General features: G+C 43.9%; 1 protein-coding gene across 1 annotated transcript in view; it reads left to right on the plus strand.

Annotated features, from left to right (window-relative positions):
* The first annotated feature begins 6,468 nt into the window (after positions 1 to 6,468).
* The window catches only part of fer1l6 (fer-1 like family member 6), an 80,108-nt gene continuing 65,719 nt past the window's right edge, over positions 6,469 to 20,857 (plus strand). Inside the window, exons 1-8 of the mRNA XM_045704928.1 lie at positions 6,469 to 6,930; positions 8,545 to 8,633; positions 9,160 to 9,280; positions 11,038 to 11,092; positions 11,384 to 11,515; positions 13,531 to 13,593; positions 13,671 to 13,749; positions 13,954 to 14,110. Of these exons, the coding sequence (XP_045560884.1) occupies positions 6,884 to 6,930; positions 8,545 to 8,633; positions 9,160 to 9,280; positions 11,038 to 11,092; positions 11,384 to 11,515; positions 13,531 to 13,593; positions 13,671 to 13,749; positions 13,954 to 14,110 (743 nt within the window). The 5' untranslated portion in view covers positions 6,469 to 6,883. The remainder of the gene's footprint in view (positions 6,931 to 8,544; positions 8,634 to 9,159; positions 9,281 to 11,037; positions 11,093 to 11,383; positions 11,516 to 13,530; positions 13,594 to 13,670; positions 13,750 to 13,953; positions 14,111 to 20,857) is intronic.

Consider the following 20,857-nt stretch of genomic DNA (forward strand, 5'->3'; position numbering starts at 1 on the left):
CAAGTGAAACACCTAAGTGTCTAAAATAAACATCTTCCACTCCCAGGTGGACTCTGCGACGCAGCAGAATACCACCCTTAGTTATCATCTGGAGGAACTCCAGAACAATCACGTGCTATCGCGGGACTACCGAACCAAGCGACCAACCGGAGCTCAGGGAATGAGGGAATGTAGATGACAGATTTCAGACTCCGCCTCTTTTAGGGGTCTCTTCCTGTTGGTCATTCAGCCCACAGTGACATGGCCGCCTCCACGTCAACACAACCAAAGCTTGGCTTTTCCTCTTGGCCTTTCGGCCCACAAGTCCTCAAAGGGACGGTGCAGATGCTCCCCGGCTCACTCGGCAAGGATCGCTTTGACAAAATAGTAAAAAACGTTGGCGTCTTTGACACCATTCCAGGACAGCCAACCGACACTGAGACGTTCTTAGCAGACATGGAGGACGCCTTGGATGGCTACTCAAACACTACGAATGCAGACAGGCTCTACCTATTGATGCGAACGTCCAACAGACATGTGACAAGGTTCATCCGCCTACAAGAGCAATACGTGTAAAACGACTACGCTAAACTTGCAACGGTTTTGAAAATAGAATTCAGTGGTTCTGCGACTCGCAAACACGACAGTTCGTTGGCTAACAAAACAAACTCAGCCTTGGTGCACTAACAAATGAAACCTATTTCATTCAAACACGTTTCTTAACAGCCACTATAAATGGTACTGTCGACACTCCGAGAGCTTGCGAGCACCACTTTTGAAGCATCAAAAGCAAGCCCTAACCCTGACCCTGACCCCAACCCCAGCCCTAACCCCTAACCATAACCCCAACCCCTAGTCCTAACCCCTAGCCCTAGCCCTAACCCTAACCATAACCCCAACCCCTAACCCCAACCCCTAGTCCCAACCCCAACCCCTAACCCTAACCCCTAGCCCTAACCCTAACCCTAACCCCTAACCCCTAACCCTAACCTAACAGGTCCCCGATCTGGCCGCTATATCCCTGCACCTAAGGGTCAGGACATAAGGGTAAGAAGCGTAACAAGGGCAACAAAGTGTTCAACAAGATCTAAACGTTAACCGAAACAATATCGAAGCTCTGATAAAAGATGTACTGCAGCGGAAGAAATTTGAGAAAGATGACAAGGATAAGTCATCATGACTAGGCGTAAAATTGTTGGAGACCAAGTCCGCCGAAATTCACACCATTCGCGAGGACCTCAACATTCACATTACCCCCGCTCACACTCAAATCCCTGTCCAGGGTCCGCTCGTTCTAGACACAAGGTTTTGTCTAGAACCGCTCCATTCTTCCAACCCACTCCACTTTGTTGGGGGATATGACGAGAAAAACCAACTCGAACAGGCTATACCTTAAAGCAGTCTTAGAGGACTGTTTGACCTGTGATGCTCTGATAGATTCAGGTTCGACGATTTCCCTCATATCTGTTACTTTTGCTGGATGAACTTAAAGGGGCAGCAAAACGTTGGTTGAAAACGGAACGTTGCGACACTTGAGGTTTCACTCAAGCTACCTCGCCCCTAACCAAGCGTCACCTACTTAAACTCAACTTCGAAAGCGTGTCACTGATCCACCTTGTCTACATGACTAGCATTGACACTGAACGAATGCTGATTGGGATAGATTTAATTGACCGTTTGGTACCACTAATGGATTGGAAAAACCAACCAAGTCTGGTCACAAATAACTATGCGAACTCCGTTGACTTCACCGCATTCTTCCAAGGCTACGTGCCTGAGCAACGACGTGGGTTTGACATCAGCAACTGACGCAACCCCGGTGAACTTGGTCATGAGTCCGCCATCGGTGGCAAATTCAACTCGGAACTTAGCCGAACATGAGGTTTTCCTGTGTGGCTTGGGTGATTCACCAGTCTACACTTACCGACCTCCTCCGATAGTTCCGTTTCGGCACACGCCACCTATGGTTGAGGATGCCATAATGGCAAGCTGGTCGGAAAAATCCGCAATCAGTTTGGAAATGTTCAACACAATTTAGAAAACGGCTAACTGCCATTCCCTTGTTTCCCGAAAAAGTTCAGACTTACACTGGGAACAACTCCACAGACAACACTCTCCGCTATAGAGGTGTGTGCGCTATCGATCCGCATCGGAACCAAGGAAGTATCTCACTACCTACTGGTTGTCGCAGACCTCCCACATACAGTCTATGTGGGAGCGGACATTTTGGTAAGATTGGGCGCAGCCAGACCAACACGCCTTGTCTTTCGACACGGTGCAAATGACATCCGGGCAGATTATTCCTGAAGCTTGCAAGGTGGGAACTGAGTCCGCCATGTTGATTCCGGCAAGAACCATAGAGGTTTCTGTAAGACTGAACCTGGCGCCCGGCTATCGGATGGAAGACACCACTGCGTTCTTCCAAACCTCTCTGCGACTATTCAACTTGGGGCTAACTATCAATGATAACTCGCTGTTGGTACTAAACGCTAGATCCACTTACCTCCATGTACAGAACACAGTGGATAAAGATATCATTCTCCTCCTTACTGGGCTGTTCTTCCATCTTAACAAAGATTATCCAACCATAAAGCTGTGGGTTGTTTTTGGTATTCACAGGTTGTGACCTGGGCAAAAAAACCTAAAGGGGCAAAAAGACAGCTTGGGGTGCATGGAAATCATTTCCAGAGGTCACTGATGCTTTTGTGGCAGCTGAACCGTTTCGACACCTCGATCTGAATTTGTCAATTTTGAGAGAGAGAGAGAGAGAGAGAGAGAGAGAGAGAGAGAGAGAGAGAGAGAGAGAGATCTCCTCCAAGCGGTCATTCTCGGTGGAGAACCTCCCCCAACATAAGCTGCACTGCTGCAACATTCATACCTGAGCAGTCTACCAAACAAGCATTTGTTCAACAAGTCTAAAACCATCCAATCGGCACCTTCACCAGCGGATTTTGGATATTGCATGTTGCGTTTATATTTGTGTTCAGTATATTCATTCAAATAGTACAGACAATAAAGTTGCCAAAACAACCTCTCTGTGTCCCTCATGTTAACATGTCAGATATTCCTTGAGTGACACCTTTGTTTGCGCTATGCAGATGGAGAACGTCAGGTCTGCACGTGAGTCGAGCTCTGTTTACCAAAGGGGTTGTGTTCACTACCAGTTTCTGGATCCTGTTCCACACATTGTGTAAACATCTTCAGGTGGAATGCTGCCAATTTAGCGTCTCATTGAATTATAGAATACAGGTGATAGTTTCACAATGTCTTAGTGTAAACAACCAGGTAGGAATACTTTTATTTATTGTAAAATGCAAATTACACTTGGGGGGGGGGAAATTGTTTTTAAACAATTGGGAGTTTTGAAAGGAAAGCAGTTCCCAGTGATAAAACCAGATCAGAATGATTCATGAGCAAATAATCATAAAGTCAAGCTATATAGTGCACTTTCTGTTCTCAGGAAGGAAGCATGGCACCAGCCAATATCACTCCAGCTACAAGTATCTCTAGACGCTGTTCTTCTAGCTCATATCGCCTCGTCTGACAACGATATCCTATCCGTGTGCTTGAACTGTCCAACTTCAGACTGAGAGACAAACTGCAAACCTTCCCTAAAATAATCAAATGGAGCCCAAACCCAAGTAAGTTGTTTGTTTCACCTTCTTCCCTACTTACAACGTACAGTACATGTGGCAGTATGTGAAAGTATGTGGCAGTATGTGAAAGTATGTGGCAGTATGTGTCAATATGAGGCAGTATGTGGCAGTATGTGTCAATATGAGGCAGTATGTGAAAGTATGTGGCAGTATGTGGCAGTATGTGTCAAAATGAGGCAGTATGTGGCAGTATGTGGCAGTATGTGTCAAAATGAGGCAGTATGTGAAAGTATGTGGCAGTATGTGGCAGTATGTGGCAGTATGTGTCAATATGAGGCAGTATGTGTCAATATGAGGCAGTATGTGAAAGTATGTGAAAGTATGTGGCAGTATGTGGCAGTATGTGTCAATATGTGTCAATATGTGGCAGTATGTGGCAGTATGTGTCAATATGAGGCAGTATGTGTCAATATGAGGCAGTATGTGGCAGTATGTGGCAGTATGTGTCAGTATGTGTCAGTATGTGGCAGTATGTGGCAATATGTGGCAGTATGTGGCAGTATGTGGCAATATGAGGCAGTATGTGGCAGTATGTGTCAATATGTGGCAGTATGTGGCAGTATGTGTCAATATGAGGCAGTATGTGGCAGTATGTTGCAGTATGTGGCAATATGATTCAGTATGTGGCAGTATGTGTCAATATGAGGCAGTATGTGAAAGTATGTGGCAGTATGTGTCAATATGAGGCAGTATGTGTCAATATGAGGCAGTATGTGGCAGTATGTGGCAGTATGTGTCAATATGAGGCAGTATGTGGCAGTATGTGTCAATATGAGGCAGTATGTGGCAGTATGTGGCAGTATGTGGCAGTATGTGGCAGTATGTGGCAGTATGTGTCAATATGAGGCAGTATGTGTCAGTATGTGTCAATATGAGGCAGTATGTGGCAGTATGTGGCAGTATGTGTCAATATGAGGCAGTATGTGGCAGTATGTGGCAGTATGTGTCAATATGAGGCAGTATGTGCAGTATGTGTCAATATGAGGCAGTATGTGAAAGTATGTGGCAGTATGTGTCAATATGAGGCAGTATGTGTCAATATGAGGCAGTATGTGGCAGTATGTGGCAGTATGTGTCAATATGAGGCAGTATGTGGCAGTATGTGTCAATATGAGGCAGTATGTGGCAGTATGTGTCAGTATGTGTCAGTATGTGTCAGTATGTGGCAGTATGTGGCAGTATGTGGCAGTATGTGTCAATATGAGGCAGTATGTGTCAGTATGTGTCAATATGAGGCAGTATGTGGCAGTATGTGGCAGTATGTGTCAATATGAGGCAGTATGTGGCAGTATGTGACAGTATGTGTCAATATGAGGCAGTATGTGGCAGTATGTGTCAATATGTGGCAGTATGAGGCAGTATGTGTCAATATGAGGCAGTGCACAGTTGTAGAAGTATTTTTATGGAACGGTTTCCCAGACACAGATTATGCTTAGACTTGACCTGGACAAAAATGTATGCTCAATAGAGAATCATTATTTAAATGCATTTTTTTTTTTTTTTAGCGCAGGCTTAAATCTGGATGCGGGAAACCGGCCCTCTATGGCCAATCCTATCTACATTTAGAAAATATTTACTGAATCTGATAATTTTGTCTACATGTCAAGATCATTGTTCTACTTTCCAATAGAGAGACTGAATAGAGACTGAATAGAGAGACTGAATAGAGAGACTGAATAGAGAGACTGAATAGAGAGACTGAATAGACACTGAATAGAGACACTGAATAGAGACTGAATAGAGACACTGAATAGAGACACTGAATAGAGAGACTGAATAGAGACTGAATAGAGACTCTCAACAGAGAAACTTAATAGAGACTCAACAGAGAGACTCTCAACAGAGAAACTCAACAGAGAGACTCTCAACAGAGAGACTCAACAGAGAGACTCAACAGAGAGACTCAACAGGGAAACTCAACAGAGAGACTCAACAGGAGAGACTCAACAGAGAGACTCAACAGGGAGACTCAACAGAGAGACTCAACAGAGAGACTCAACAGAGAGACTCAACAGGGAGACTCAACAGAGAGACTCAACAGAGAGACTCAACAGAGAGACTCAACAGGGAAACTCAACAGAGAGACTCAACAGAGAGACTCAACAGAGAGACTCAACAGGGAAACTCAACAGAGAAACTCAACAGAGAGACTCAACAGAGAAACTCAACAGAGAGACTCAACAGAGAGACTCAACAGAGAGACTCAACAGAAAAACTCAACAGAGAGACTCAACAGAGAGACTCAACAGAGAGACTCAACAGAGAAACTCAACAGAGAAACTCAACAGAGAAACTCAACAGAGAGACTCAACAGAGAGACTCAACAGAGAGACTCAACAGAGAGACTCAACAGAGAGACTCAACAGAGAAACTCAACAGAGAGACTCAACAGAGAGACTCAACAGAGAGACTCAACAGGGAAACTCAACAGAGAGACTCAACAGAGAGACTCAACAGAGAGACTCAACAGAGAGACTCAACAGGGAAACTCAACAGAGAGACTCAACAGAGAGACTCAACAGAGAGACTCAACAGAGAGACTCAACAGAGAGACTCAACAGAGAGACTCAACAGAGAGACTCAACAGAGAGACTCAACAGGGAGACTCAACAGAGAGACTCAACAGAGAGACTCAACAGAGAGACTCAACAGAGAGACTCAACAGAGAAACTCAACAGAGAGACTCAACAGAGAAACTCAACAGAGAAACTCAACAGAGAAACTCAACAGAGAGACTCAACAGAGAGACTCAACAGAGAGACTCAACAGGGAGACTCAACAGAGAGACTCAACAGAGAGACTCAACAGAGAAACTCAACAGAGAGACTCAACAGAGAGACTCAACAGAGAGACTCAACAGGGAAAGCTATAGGATTCAACATTGTCCCATTGGTTCCGTCATTTACTCTATGTGAACTGAGGAAAGAGGGGCTCAAGCAGGATTATATCAATATGCAGGATAATTATGCAGGAAGGAAATTCAAACCACTGAAAGTCAAACAAGGGAGGATACAAGAGTGACTGATTGGCTGAGTGGACAGGAGGAACTGGAAAGTGTATTGTGAGACAGAGAGCAGTCAGACACTTTTGGTAAGACAGTGTATCAGAGAGTGCTATTTTAATACAACGTGGTGTTATTGCTAGCATTAGGATAGGAATCGGGATAGTGTGTTAATATCGTAGCTATCAGCTGTGTGTGTGGGGGTGGGCAGTACGTCAGAGACTCCTGGGCATATTTTCCTGTCCAAATGGATAAGGATGCATCAGGTCACAGTGGCAGTCCAGCCACGCACAGGTAAGATCTTAAAACCTCTGCAAATTGCTATGTTAGTTAGAAAATGATTTCTCAATTCCAGTCATGGTGAACTCCCAGGGATGAACAGGTTTATTCCATATGGTGTACCCCCAGGGATGTACAGGTTTATTCCAGCCCAGTATGGTGTACCCCCAGGGATGTACAGGTTTATTCCAGCCCAGTATGGTGTACCCCCAGGGATGTACAGGTTTATTCCAGCCCAGTATGGTGTACCCCCAGGGATGTACAGGTTTATTCCAGCCCAGTAACGTGTACCCCCAGGGATGAACAGGTTTATTCCAGCCCAGTATGGTGTACCCCCAGGGATGAACAGGTTTATTCCAGCCCAGTATGGTGTACCCCCAGGGATGTACAGGTTTATTCCATATGGTGTACCCCCAGGGATGTACAGGTTTATTCCAGCCCAGTATGGTGTACCCCCAGGGATGTACAGGTTTATTCCAGCCCAGTATGGTGTACCCCCAGGGATGTACAGGTTTATTCCAGCCCAGTATGGTGAACCCCCAGGGATGAACAGGTTTATTCCAGCCCAGTATGGTGTACCCCCAGTGATGTACAGGTTTATTCCAGCCCAGTATGGTGTACCCCCAGGGATGTACAGGTTTATTCCAGCCCAGTATGGTGTACCCCCAGGGATGTACAGGTTTATTCCATATTGTGTACCCCCAGGGATGTACAGGTTTATTCCAGGCCAGTATGGTGTACCCCCAGGGATGTACAGGTTTATTCCAGGCCAGTATGGTGAACCCCCAGGGATGTACAGGTTTATTCCAGCCCAGAATGGTGTACCCCCAGGGATGAACAGGTTTATTCCAGCCCAGCACTAGCACTTTTGATTCAACTACTCACCTCATCATCAAGCCCTTGATTAGTTGAACCCAGGTGCACCATTTAGCTGAGTAAAATAAGTTGAGAATCACAGGATTTACAAACATATCAGGTCTTCCTGCAGTATTCCATCACATGAATTAGCCTTGTCTTCATGTATTCAGGTACCATCCTCCTTGTATGTGTGTTGGTATGTATCCAATGTATTATGTGTATTGCTGTTCATGAGTGAGAGTGGAAGGGGTCTAATGTCTAATGTTGTCTACAGGAAGGGGTCTAATGTCTAATGTCTAATGTTGTCTACAGGAAGGGGAAGGGGTCTAATGTCTGTTGTCTACAGGAAGGGGAAGGGGTCTAATGTCTAATGTTGTCTACAGGAAGGGGAAGGGGTCTAATGTCTAATGTTGTCTACAGGAAGGGGTCTAATGTCTAATGTTGTCTACAGGAAGTGGAAGGGGTCTAATGTCTAATGTTGTCTACAGGAAGGGGAAGGGTCTAATGTCTAATGTTGTCTACAGGAAGGGGTCTAATGTCTAATGTTGTCTACAGGAAGGGGAAGGGGTCTAATGTCTAATGTTGTCTACAGGAAGTGTAAGGGGTCTAATGTCTAATGTTGTCTACAGGAAGTGGTCTAATGTCTAATGTTGTCTACAGGAAGTGTAAGGGGTCTAATGTCTAATGTTGTCTACAGGAAGGGGAAGGGGTCTAATGTCTAATGTTGTCTACAGGAAGTGTAAGGGGTCTAATGTCTAATGTTGTCTACAGGAAGGGGAAGGGGATGTTCGGGCTGAAAGTGAAGAAGAAGAAGAGAGTCACCACATCCGATCTTGTCTTGGCCAATAAAGCAGCTCTAGGTACGGCCTTGAAAACAAACAATCCAACTGTAAACAGTAAGAGCAGATTGTGATTGGAGATATCTGCTTACCAAATGGCTCACTATTCCCTATGTAGTGCACTCTTTTTGACCAGGGCCCATAAGGTAGTGCACTAGTTTCGACCAGGGCCCATAGGGAATAGGTTTCCATTTGGGATGAACACACCTAAGCCATATCCATACAGTCGGCTCTAATGGAGTTAACCCTGATCAAACAGTCATGTGCTTCTGTATTTATGGAGTATTGCATTGTGTACTCTTGGATTAATAAGGATACACATGTGATCGTGTACCCTCCTGATATTTAACCTTCATGGGGTCACTTTACTTTTGTACATCATGACATGTTGACTTTCATAGCTGAACTTCTAGCTGGTATGGCCAGACCTCCCCTCTGATTCTGGTTTCCTTGCCAATGTCCTTTACTCTTGATCAAAATGGATTGATTGATTGATTGATTGATTGATTGATTGATTGATTGATTGATTTGTGTCATGCCCTGCCAGATGGTACAGAGCCAGAGGGTAAAGCTGAGGTCACTGGTCTGTTAGAAGGACAGTACCCCGACGATAGTCAGCCTGGCCTTTCTGGAACACTACCTGTCAGACAGCTACCCCAGACCAAGAGGTACATCACAACATAGGTTTTAATGTATTGTGTTGTATTGTTGTGTACTTTTTATGTCTGTTGACATTACAGTCATAACTGCAGGACTAAAATATCAGCATTTTACCCTATGTAAATATCAGCACATGTTTACTTTATGTAAAGCTAATTTCACACTAATCACAGTAGGTTACAGCCCTATCACGCTGTAGGCCCTATGTATAGTTATGTTTTCCTATCACTCTGTTTTATTCACTTTGAATACATTTTTCTGGAGCAAGGAAATACATATTATTTATACACAGCAAGTCACCTGACAATAATGGGCCACTCTCCCTTTTTTATTTTACCTGTCATTCTCCTGTCATGTCTCTGATATGAGTTTGAGACACGAGGAAGGAATCCCTAGGATTTTGCTTATTTTCTTTAGAGCTGCTTAACTATGTCCAAGTTTGTTCGGCTAGAAAGAAACATGCTGATATGTTAAATGGTTGTAACGCGGGACGTCTAATGGGGACCAAGACGCGGCGTGTGACGTGCTCATAATTACTTTTATTAAACTTTCAAACAACAAAACAACAAACGACCGAAAACAGACCCATCAGGTTCAACATACAGGAAACAGGAAACAACCACCCACAAAACACAGGGGGGAAAATAACACCCCTACTAAATAGGACCTTCAATTAGAGGCAACAAGGAACAGCTGCCTCCAATTGAAGGTCAACCCAAGAAACTTAAACATAGAAATAGACATACTAGAACAAACATAGAAATATACTAACATAGAACATAAACCAAAAACCCCTAAACACATAAAACAAACACCCCTGCCACGTCCTGACCAAACTACAATAACAAATAACAAACCTCTTTTACTGGTCAGGACGTGACAATGGCACATCTCCCCTGGAGCACTCGTGCAGCCTGGAGAAAGTGTAAACACTCCTAAGTGCATCACCTTCACACTGTGTACATTCTACCATGACAGAGTTACAGAATCACTGGTTGATGGGGGTCAATGGTGATTTTCAGTCCAGTGTTTAGACACTTAACGGCAAATCATGTACAAGTTGGTTTATTTGTGACATGTGGAATAAAAGCCACTGTTGTCTGGCTGCTGTCTAGTTGATCGTTGCCAGCTGTCAATTTTCATCTCAACTAATTTACTTCTCGACGTGTTTCTGCCGGCTACCTCCTTTTCCTCCTCTACCTGTACTGCCACTGACTTAACAGGCAATTGTTTTCTTTAATTCACTGCTTTTCTCGCATTGGCTAACTGATATCGCTTATTTCTATTCACATATTGTAGGTATATTCTTCAAGATTTTCTTGAACATTTGTGAGGCCTTTTATTAACCAATCAGGTTACCGGATATTACTAATCTCTCAGCACTACGTCTAAAAAGGATATCGCGATGTATGGACGAGCTAACGATATGCCCCCCCAGGAAAACAAGCTTCTGAACGATACATGATTCAACATGGAGAGTTTTTAAAAATAGAGGTTGAAGTTCTACATGAAACATGAGAACAAGAACAACATTTATGGAATGTGTAGTTGACGGAAGTTTGGTAAAACGATACAAATCAATCATTTAATATACAGTATTGCCGATGTATTTGTACATTTTATGAAAGTATGGAAGTTACAGTTGCAAAATATCCCCAAAATCTGAAAATTGACAGATTAAAATGTTTGCCTGTTTCGCCAGGCCTCGTATAAACTCATACTGTATAACTCATGGTAATAATGTCAATTTAATAACTCCACACAGGTCTAAACTACGACCAAAGATTCTGGACAGTGAGAAAAGACCACAGACTTTCCAGGTTGGTTGACTGATTCATATTGTATCTCCTGTGTTGAGGGAATAGCCACTGGATGTTTGGGACACATTGCCATCTAACTTTTGTCCCAAAAATTCTGTCCTCATATGATATAATCTGTATATTCTTAACTGTAAATGTCCTCTCCTATCATGTGTAATTTGTATTGTATTCATATTGTATATGCTGCAAGTATATTATGTGTACATTCCTCTGTCTATAGTCCATCTGTCCATTGCTGGCAGAACGATTTCACTTGGCGAATAAAGGTGATTTTGATGATCTCCCCTTCAGATTGCCATCAACATCACCGAGGCCAAACAGCTGGTGGGGGAGAATATTGACCCTAGCGTAATCATGGAGGTAGGAGACGAGAAGAAACAGACCACCGTCAAAGAGGGCACCAACGCCCCCTTCATCAATGAGGTGAACCTTCAACCTTGGGGTTGTACGATTGGTATCTGTAATGCACAAATTCACCAATTTAGTGTTTTAGTTTCTTCTCAGCTGATTCAGTAATAACGGTCACAAGGTTGTAATCTCTGGTGGACAGATGCACTGGGTGTCTGAGTTTACAAAGGTTGGAGGCTCAAAAGACTCTAATTACCTACCGGTGAATGCACTCTTCAAAATCTGCACTCAATGTTTTTGCTAGCACAAGCACCTAAAAAAATGTACTAAAAAGGGTTAAGTTGATTCTATATAATGACTTACTAATCAAATCAAATGTATTTATATAGCCCTTCGTACATCAGCTGATATCTCAAAGTGCTGTACAGAAACCCAGCCTAAAACCCCAAACAGCAAGCAATGCAGGTGTAGAAGCACGGTGGCTAGGAAAAACTCCCTAGAAAGGCCAAAACCTAGGAAGAAACCTAGAGAGGAACCAGGCTATGAGGGGTGGCCAGTCCTCTTCTGGCTGTGCCGGGTGGAGATTATAACAGAACATGGTCAAGATGTTCAAATGTTCATAAATGACCAGCAGGGTCAAATAATAATACTCGTTACCAAGCGAAGATACCTACAAACAAAAGATGAGCTTCTACTTTTGTCAACTTTATTGCAACATGTAAAAACACCTTACATTTCTGACAAAATAATAAGGATTTTTATTGTTAGATCAATGATTTAATGAATTAGATTAAACAAAACTAAAGGCCTATTCAATAACTTAAAAACAACTACTCTAGTGGTGACTCATATCTGTAACCTTATAGTAGGAGTAGCCTAAAGAGCTGGGATTGTATTTTTATTGCGTTTTTAACATTACAAGTAACAATAGAAAAAAAACGACATCTCTGACTCTTGTCTTCGTCTGTTTCTTCTTTCTTGTTAACATTTTCCCATCCTGGAGTATGAGATCTTGTTGGGAATCTGTGTTAAAGAAGAAAAAAAAAGAATAGATTACTATTTAGGATTGTCACTCTACTACCTTACCCCTAGTTATCATCACCATGACAACTAGTTAAGGCATTATAGCTAGCTAGGCCTTTCCTAGCTACCAGTTGTACTGTTATCCAGTTAGCAATAATACCCGCTTGCTAAAACTAAAATTTTATCTGTGTTTAGCTAGATTGAAAAGGAACTAACCCTACTCATAGTGTGTTGACACAAGTAACGTAATACCCTTGGGTAACTCATACCGTGAGAACAAGGTTCAGGGAAGATAATGACACTCAAGTCCAGCTAACGTTAGCTAGCTAGCGTGTAGCCACCATAACATATTTGTCAGCTTTAGTTATCAAGTTAGCTTGTTAGCTAGCGTGTAGCCACCATAGCATATTTCTCAGCTTTAGTTAGCTAGCTAGCTTGTTAGCTAGCGTGTAGCCACCATAGCATATTTCTCAGCTTTAGTTAGCTAGCTAGCTTGTTAGCTAGCGTGTAGCCACCATAGCATATTTCTCAGCTTTAGTTAGCTAGCTTGTTAGCTAGCGTGTAGCCACCATGGCAAATTTCTCAGCTTTAGTTAGCTAGCTAGCTTGTTAGCTAGCGTGTAGCCACCATAGCATATTTCTCAGCTTTAGTTAGCTAGCTAGCTTGTTAGCTAGCGTGTAGCCACCATAGCATATTTCTCAGCTTTAGTTAGCTAGCTTGTTAGCTAGCGTGTAGCCACCATGGCAAATTTGTCAGCTTTAGTTAGCAAGCTAGTCAAGGTTAGAAAAATGGGATGCTATAGGAAACTTTTAACATTTGTAACAAGCATGGTAGTAAGCATTCGTTGTTACACCCACTGTAATTACAGACTGCAATTACCACATGTTGTTATTACAATGTAACTATGAATTATTACAATACCTGTTACACTGTAATTCCATATGGAATTACAGTGTAACAAGGACCCTTAATAAAATGAAGTGTTACCGGATGTTGGTATTGGAATAATACTAATAATCATTATCTTTCCTTGTTGCTCTATATATTCTCTTTCTTTTTTGAAACAGTACTTCGTGTTTGATTATTACGGCCATCAAGAGAGCTTTTTTGACAAAGTCATCAAACTATCAGTAAGTAAATACATTGCTCATCCATAAAAATAAAAAAACAACTCTTCAAATATTTAGTTTGTCTGTCTCATCTCCAGGTAATGCATACCAAGATCATGAAAGGCTTCTGTGTGGGCTCCTTCAAGATGGACGTGGGAACGGTCTATAGACAACCTGGTAAGAGAACGACCACCCCCCCCTTTATGTCCCCCCATGCTTCAGTCCGGTGCTCCTTCATAACTGACTGGATTGCTGAAAAGCTAACTGAACGCTAATGCTAACTTTCTTGCTTGTTTTTCAACGTGAGCTCTGGTGAGCAAGATGTCCCAATTGATTTGTTACAGCAAATAAACTTGAACGTGATATGCGTCCCTGTCTTAGGTCACCAGTTCACCAATAAGTGGGCGGTGCTGACGGACCCGGCAGACATCAGGACCGGGGTCAAAGGTTACCTGAAGTGCGACATCAGCGTGATGGGGAAAGGAGACGCCATACAGTCCTCCCAGAAGACCAGCGATGCTGAGGAGCAGATAGACAAGTAAGACACACACACACACACACACACCTCTCCCAGAAGACCAGTGATGCTGAGTAACAGACAAGTAAGACACACTCTTGTTTGACCTGCATGCAGACAGGTGTGTTTAAGTAGTAGCATCAAATCAAATCAAATTTAGCAGATGTTAATGCAAGTGTAGCGAAATGCTTGTGCTTCTAGTTCCGACCGTGCAGTAATATCTAACAAGTAATATAACCTAACAATTTCACAACAACTACCTTATACACACAAGTGTAAAGGAATGAATACGAATATGTACATAAAAATATATGAATGGGTGATGGCCGAACGGCATAGGAAAGATGCAGTAGATGATATAGAGTACAGTATATACATATGAGATGAGTAATGTAGGGTATGTAAACATTATATAAAGTGGCATCGTTTAAAGTGGCTAGTGATACATTACATCAAGATGGCAAGATGCAGTGGATGGTATAGAGTACAGTATATACATATGAGATGAGTAATGTAGGGTATGTAAACATTATATAAAGTGGCATTGTTTAAAGTGGCTAGTGATACATTACATCAAGATGGCAAGATGCAGTAGATGGTATAGAGTACAGTATATACATATGAAATGAGTAATGAAGGGTATGTAAACATTATATAAAGTGGCATTGTTTAAAGTGGCTAGTGATACATTACATCAAGATGCAGTAGATGGTATAGAGTACAGTATATACATATGAAATGAGTAATGAAGGGCATGTAAACATTATATAAAGTGGCTAGTGATAAATTGATTACATAAATTTCTCCATTATTTAAGTGGCTGGAGTTGAGTCAATATGTAGGCAGCAGCCTCTTTGTGCTAGTGATGGCTGTTTAACAGTCTGATGGCCTTGAGATAGAAGCTGTTTTTCAGTCTCTCGGTCCCAGCTTTGATGCACCTGTACTGACCTCGCCTTCTGGATGATAGCGGGGTGAACAGGCAGTGGCTCGGGTGGTTGTTGTCCTTGATGATCTTTTTGGCCTTCCTGTGACATTGGGTGGTGTAGGTGTGCCCTAGATAGGTGTGCCCCCCATCTATCTTCAGAGCTCGTGCTACTAGGTGACCTAAACTGGGACATGCTTAACACCCCAGCCATCCTACAATCCAAGCTTGATGCCCTCAATCTCACACAAATTATTAATGAACCCACCAGGTACAACCCCATAGCCGCAAACACTGGCACCCTCATAGATATCATCCTAACCAACGTGCCCTCTAAATACACCTCTGCTGTTTTCAACCAAGATCTCAGCGATCACTGCCTCATTGCCTGCACCCGTAATGGGTCAGCGGTCAAACGACCTCCACTCATCACTGTCAAACGCTCCCTGAAACATTTCAACGAGCAAGCCTTTCTAATCGACCTGGCCCTGGTATCCTGGAAGGATATTGACCTCATCCCGTCAGTAGAGGATGCCTGGTTATTTTTTTTAAATGCCTTCCTCTCCATCTTAAATAAGCATGCCCCTTTCAAGAAATTTAGAACCAGAAACAGATATAGCCCTTGGTTCTCCCCAGACCTGACCGCCCTTAACCAACACAAAAACATCCTGTGGCGTTCTGCATTAGCATCGAACTGCCCCCGCGATATGCAACTTTTTAGGGAAGTTAGAAACCAATACACACAGGCAGTTAGAAACGCCAAGGCTAGCTTTTTCAAACAGAAATTTGCTTCGTGCAACTCCAACTCTAAAAAGTTCTGGGACATTGTAAAGTCCATGGAGAATAAGAACACCTCCTCCCAACTGCCCACTGCACTGAGGATAGGAAACTCTGTCACCACCGATAAGCCCACTATAATTGAGAATTTCAATAAGCATTTTTCTACGGCTGGCCATGCTTTCCACCTAACTACCCCTACTGCATTCAACAGCACTGCACCCCCCACAGCTACTCGCCCAAGCCTCCCCCATTTCTCCTTCTCCCAAATCCATTCAGCTGATGTTCTGAAAGAGCTGCAAAATCTGGACCCCTACAAATCAGCCGGGCTAGACAATCTGGACCCTTTCTTTCTAAAATGATCTGCCGAAATTATTGCAACCCCTATTACTAGCCTGTTCAACCTCTCTTTCGTGTCGTCTGAGATTCCCATAGATTGGAAAGCAGCTGCTGTCATCCCCCTCTTCAAAGGAGGTGACACTCTTGACCCAAATTGCTACAGACCTATATCCATCCTACCCTGCCTTTCTAAGGTCTTCGAAAGCCAAGTCAACAAACAGATTACCTACCATTTCGAATCCCACCGCACCCTCTCCGCTATGCAATCTGGTTTCAGAGCTGGTCATGGGTGCACCTCAGCCACGCTCAAGGTCCTAAACGACATCGTAACCGCCATCGATAAGAAACAATACTGTGCTGCCGTATTCATTGACCTGGCCAAAGCTTTTGACTCTGTTAATCACCACATCCTCATCGGCAGACTCAGTAGCCTTGGTTTCTCAAACGATTGCGTCGCCTGGTTCACCAACTACTTCTCTGACAGAGTTCAGTGTGTCAAATCGGAGGGCCTACTGTCTGGACCTCTGGCAGTCTCTATGGGGGTACCACAGGGTTCAATTCTTGGGCCAACTCTTTTCTCTGTATACATAAATGATGTCGCTCTTGCTGCTGGTGAATCTCTGATCCACCTCTACGCAGACGACACCATTCTGTACACTTCTGGCCCTTCTTTGGACACTGTGTTAACAACCCTCCAGACGAGCTTCAATGCCATTCAACTCTCCTTCCGTGGTCTCCAACTGCTCCTAAACACAAGTAAAACTAAATGCATGCTCTTCAACCGATCGCTGCCTGCACCTGCCCGCCTGTCCAGCATCACTTCTCTGGACGGTTCTAACTTAGAATTTGTGGACAACTACAAATACCTAGGTGTCTGGTTAGACTGTAAACTCTCCTTCCAGACTCACATCAATCATCTCCAATCCAAAGTGAAATCTCGAATTGGCTTCCTATTTCGCAACAAAGCATCCTTCACTCATGCTGCCAAACATACCCTCGTAAAACTGACCATCCTACCAATCCTCGACTTCGGCGATGTCATTTACAAAATAGCTTCCAATACCCTACTCAACAAGCTGGATGCAGTCTATCACAGTGCCATCCGTTTTGTCACCAAAGCCCCATATACTACCCACCACTGCGACCTGTACGCTCTCGTTGGCTGGCCTTCGCTTCATAATCGTCGCCAAACACATTGGCTCCAGGTCATCTACAAGACCCTGCTAGGTAAAGTCCCCCTTATCTCCGCTCACTGGTCACCATAGCAGCACCCACCTGTAGCACGCGCTCCAGCAGGTATATCTCTCTGGTCACCCCTAAAGCCAACTCCTCCTTTGGTCGTCTCTCCTTCCAGTTCTCTGCTGCCAATGACTGGAACGAACTACAAAAATCTCTGAAACTGGAAACACTTATCTCCCTCACTAGCTTTAAGCACCAGCTGTCAGAGCAGCTCACAGATCACTGCACCTGTACATAGCCCATCTATAATTTAGCCCAAACTACTACCGCTTCCCCTACTGTATTTATTTATTTTATTTATTTTGCTCCTTTGCACCATATTATTTATATTTTATCTCTGAACTTTCTTCAAACTACAAATCTACCATTCCAGTGTTTTTCTTGCTATACTTTATTTACTTTGCCACCATGGCATTTTTTTTGCCTTTACCTCCCTTATCTCACATCATTTGCTCACATTGTACATATACTTATTATTTTTTTTTCTCTACTGCATCATTGATTGTATGTTGTTTTACTCCATGTGTAACTCTGTGTTTTTGTATGTTGTCGAACTGCTTTGCTTTATCTTGGCCAGGTCGCAATTGTAAATGAGAACTTGTTCTCAACTTGCCTACCTGGTTAAATAAAGGTGAAATAAATAAATAAATAAAAGGTGTCCTGGAGGGCAGGTAGTTTGACCCCGGTGATGCGTTGTTCAGACCTCACTACCCTCTGGAGAGCCTTCCGGTTGTGGGCGGGGCAGTTGCCGTACCAGGCGGTGATACAGCCCGAGAGGATGCTCTCGATTGTGCATCTGTAAAAGTTTGTGAGTGTTTTTGGTGACAAGACGAATTTCTTCAGCCTCCTGAGGTTGTAGAGGCGCTGCTGCGCCTTCTTCACCACGCTGTCTGTGTGGGTGGACCATATCAGTTTGTTCCTGATGTGTACGCCGAGGAACTTAAAACTCTCCACCCTCTCCACTACCGTCCCGTCGATGTGGATGGGGGGGCTGCTCCCTCTGCTGTTTCCTGAAGTCCACCATCATCTCCTTTGTTTTGTTGACATTGAGTGAGAGGTTATTTTCATGACACCACACTCCGAGGGCCCTCACCTCCTCCCTGTAGGTCGTCTCGTCGTTGTTGGTAATCAAGCCTACCACTGTAGTGTCGTCTGCAAACTTGATGATTGAGTTGGAGGCGTGCATGGCCACGCAGTCGTGGGTGAACAGGGAGTACAGGAGAGGGCTGAGAACGCACCCTTGTGGGGACCCAGTGTTGAGGATCAGCGGGGTGGAGATGTTGTTACCTACCCTCACCACCTGGGGGCGGCCCGTCAGGAAGTCCAGGACAGTTGCACAGGGCGGGGTTGAGACCCAGGGTCTCGAGCTTAATAACGAGTTTGGAGGGTACTATGGTGTTAAATGCTGAGCTGTAATCGATGAACAGCATTCTTACATAGGTATTCCTCTTGTCCAGATGGGTTAGGGCAGTGTGCAGTGTGATTGCGTTGTCTGTGGACCTATTGAGGCGGTAAGCAAATTGAAGTGGGTCTAGGATGTCAGGTAGGGTGGAGGTGATATGGTCCTTGACTAGTCTCTCTAAGCACTTCATGATGACGGAAGTGAGTGCTACAGGGCGGTAGTCATTTAGCTCAGTTACCTTAGCTTTCTTGGGAACAGGAACAATGGTGGCCCTCTTGAAGCATGTGGGGACAGCAGACGGGGATAAGGATTGATTGAATATGTCTGTAAACACACCAGCCAGCTGGTCTGCGCATGCTCTGAGGCCGCGGCTGGGGATGCCGTCTGGGCCTGCAGCCTTGCGAGGATTAACACGTTTAAATGTTTTACTCACGTTGGCTACAGTGAAGGAGAGCCCGCAGGTTTTGGTAGCGGGCCGTGTCAGTGGCACTGTATTGTCCTCAAAGTGAGCAAAAAACTTGTTTAGTCTGTCTGGGAGCAAGGCATCCTGGTCCGCAACGGGGCTGGTTTTTCTTTTGTCGTCCATGATTGACTGTAGACCCTGCCACATACCTCTCGTGTCTGAGCCGTTGAATTGCGACTCCACTTTGTCTCTATATTGACGCTTAGCTTGTTTGATTGCCTTGCGGAGTGAATAGTTACACTGTTTGTATTCGGTCATGTTTCCGGTCACCTTGCCCTGATTAAAAGCAGTGGTTCGCTCGTTCAGTTTTGCTCGAATGCTGCCATCAATCCACGGTTTCTGGTTGGGGAAGGTTTTAATAGTCGCTGTGGGTACAACATCACCGATGCACTTGTTAATAAACTCGCACACCGAATCAGCGTATTCGTCAATGTTGTTGTTCGCCGCAATGCGGAACATATCCCAATCCACGTGATCGAAGCAATCTGGAAGCGTGGAATCCGATTGGTCGGACCAGCGTTGAACAGACCTGAGCGCGGGAGCTTCCTGTTTTAGTTTCTGTCTATAGGCTGGGAGCAACAAAATGGAGTCGTGGTCAGCTGTTCCGAAGGGAGGGCGGGGGAGGGCCTTATATGCGTCGCGGAAGTTAGAATAACAGTGATCCAGGGTTTTAAAAGACCTGGTAGCACAATCGATATGCTGATAGAATTTGGGGAGCCTTGTTTTCAGATTAGCCTTGTTAAAATCCCCAGCTACAATAAATGCAGCCTCAGGATATGTGGTTTCCAGTTTACATAGAGTCAAATGAAGTTCTTTCAGAGCCGTCGATGTGTCTGCTTGGGGGGGGGATATATATACGGCTGTGATTATGATCGAAGAGAATTCTCTTGGTAGATAATGCGGTCGGCATTTGATTGTGAGGAATTCTAAGTCAGGTGAACAGAAGGACTTGAGTTCCTGTATGTTGTTATGATCACACCACATCTCGTTAATCATAAGGCATACACCCCCGCCCTTCTTCTTACCAGAGAGATGTTTGTTTCTGTCGGCGCGATGCGTGAAGAAACCAGGCGGCTGTACCGACTCAGATAGCGTGTCTCGAGGTGAGCCATGTTTCCGTGAAACAACATCCCCACAGCGTGATGCTGCCACCATCATGAGGACAGGAGTGTTTAAGTAGTAGCGTGCAGACAGGTGTGTTTGAATAGTGGGTCTATGAGTAATCTCACGCGCCGGCAATGAGATTATATAGCATAATATCATTATTCAGAGACACTCGTCTGGCTTTGTGAGATTAAATTATGAGTAATCCTTATCATCGACAAATACAAAGTGAAAGGACAAAACTAACACACCGCTTCACCAGAATCCTGTTATCATGTAGAAAGGAGGTTTCTTTCTCTGGTATACAAGACAAAGCCCTTTGTTGATGTACAACTGTAAAGTTTTCAGACCTATTGACTTTTTTCCACATTTTGTTACGTTACAGAATTATTCTTAAATGGATTAAATAAATAAACAATCCTCAGCAATCTACACACAATACCCCATAATGATGAAGCAAAAACAGGTTTTTATTTATTTTTTGCAAATTTATCAAAAATAAAAAAGAGTTTTTGTTTTTTA

The sequence above is a fragment of the Salmo salar genome, chromosome ssa21 (assembly GCF_905237065.1).
Source record: "Salmo salar chromosome ssa21, Ssal_v3.1, whole genome shotgun sequence".
Lineage (NCBI taxonomy): Eukaryota > Metazoa > Chordata > Actinopteri > Salmoniformes > Salmonidae > Salmo > Salmo salar.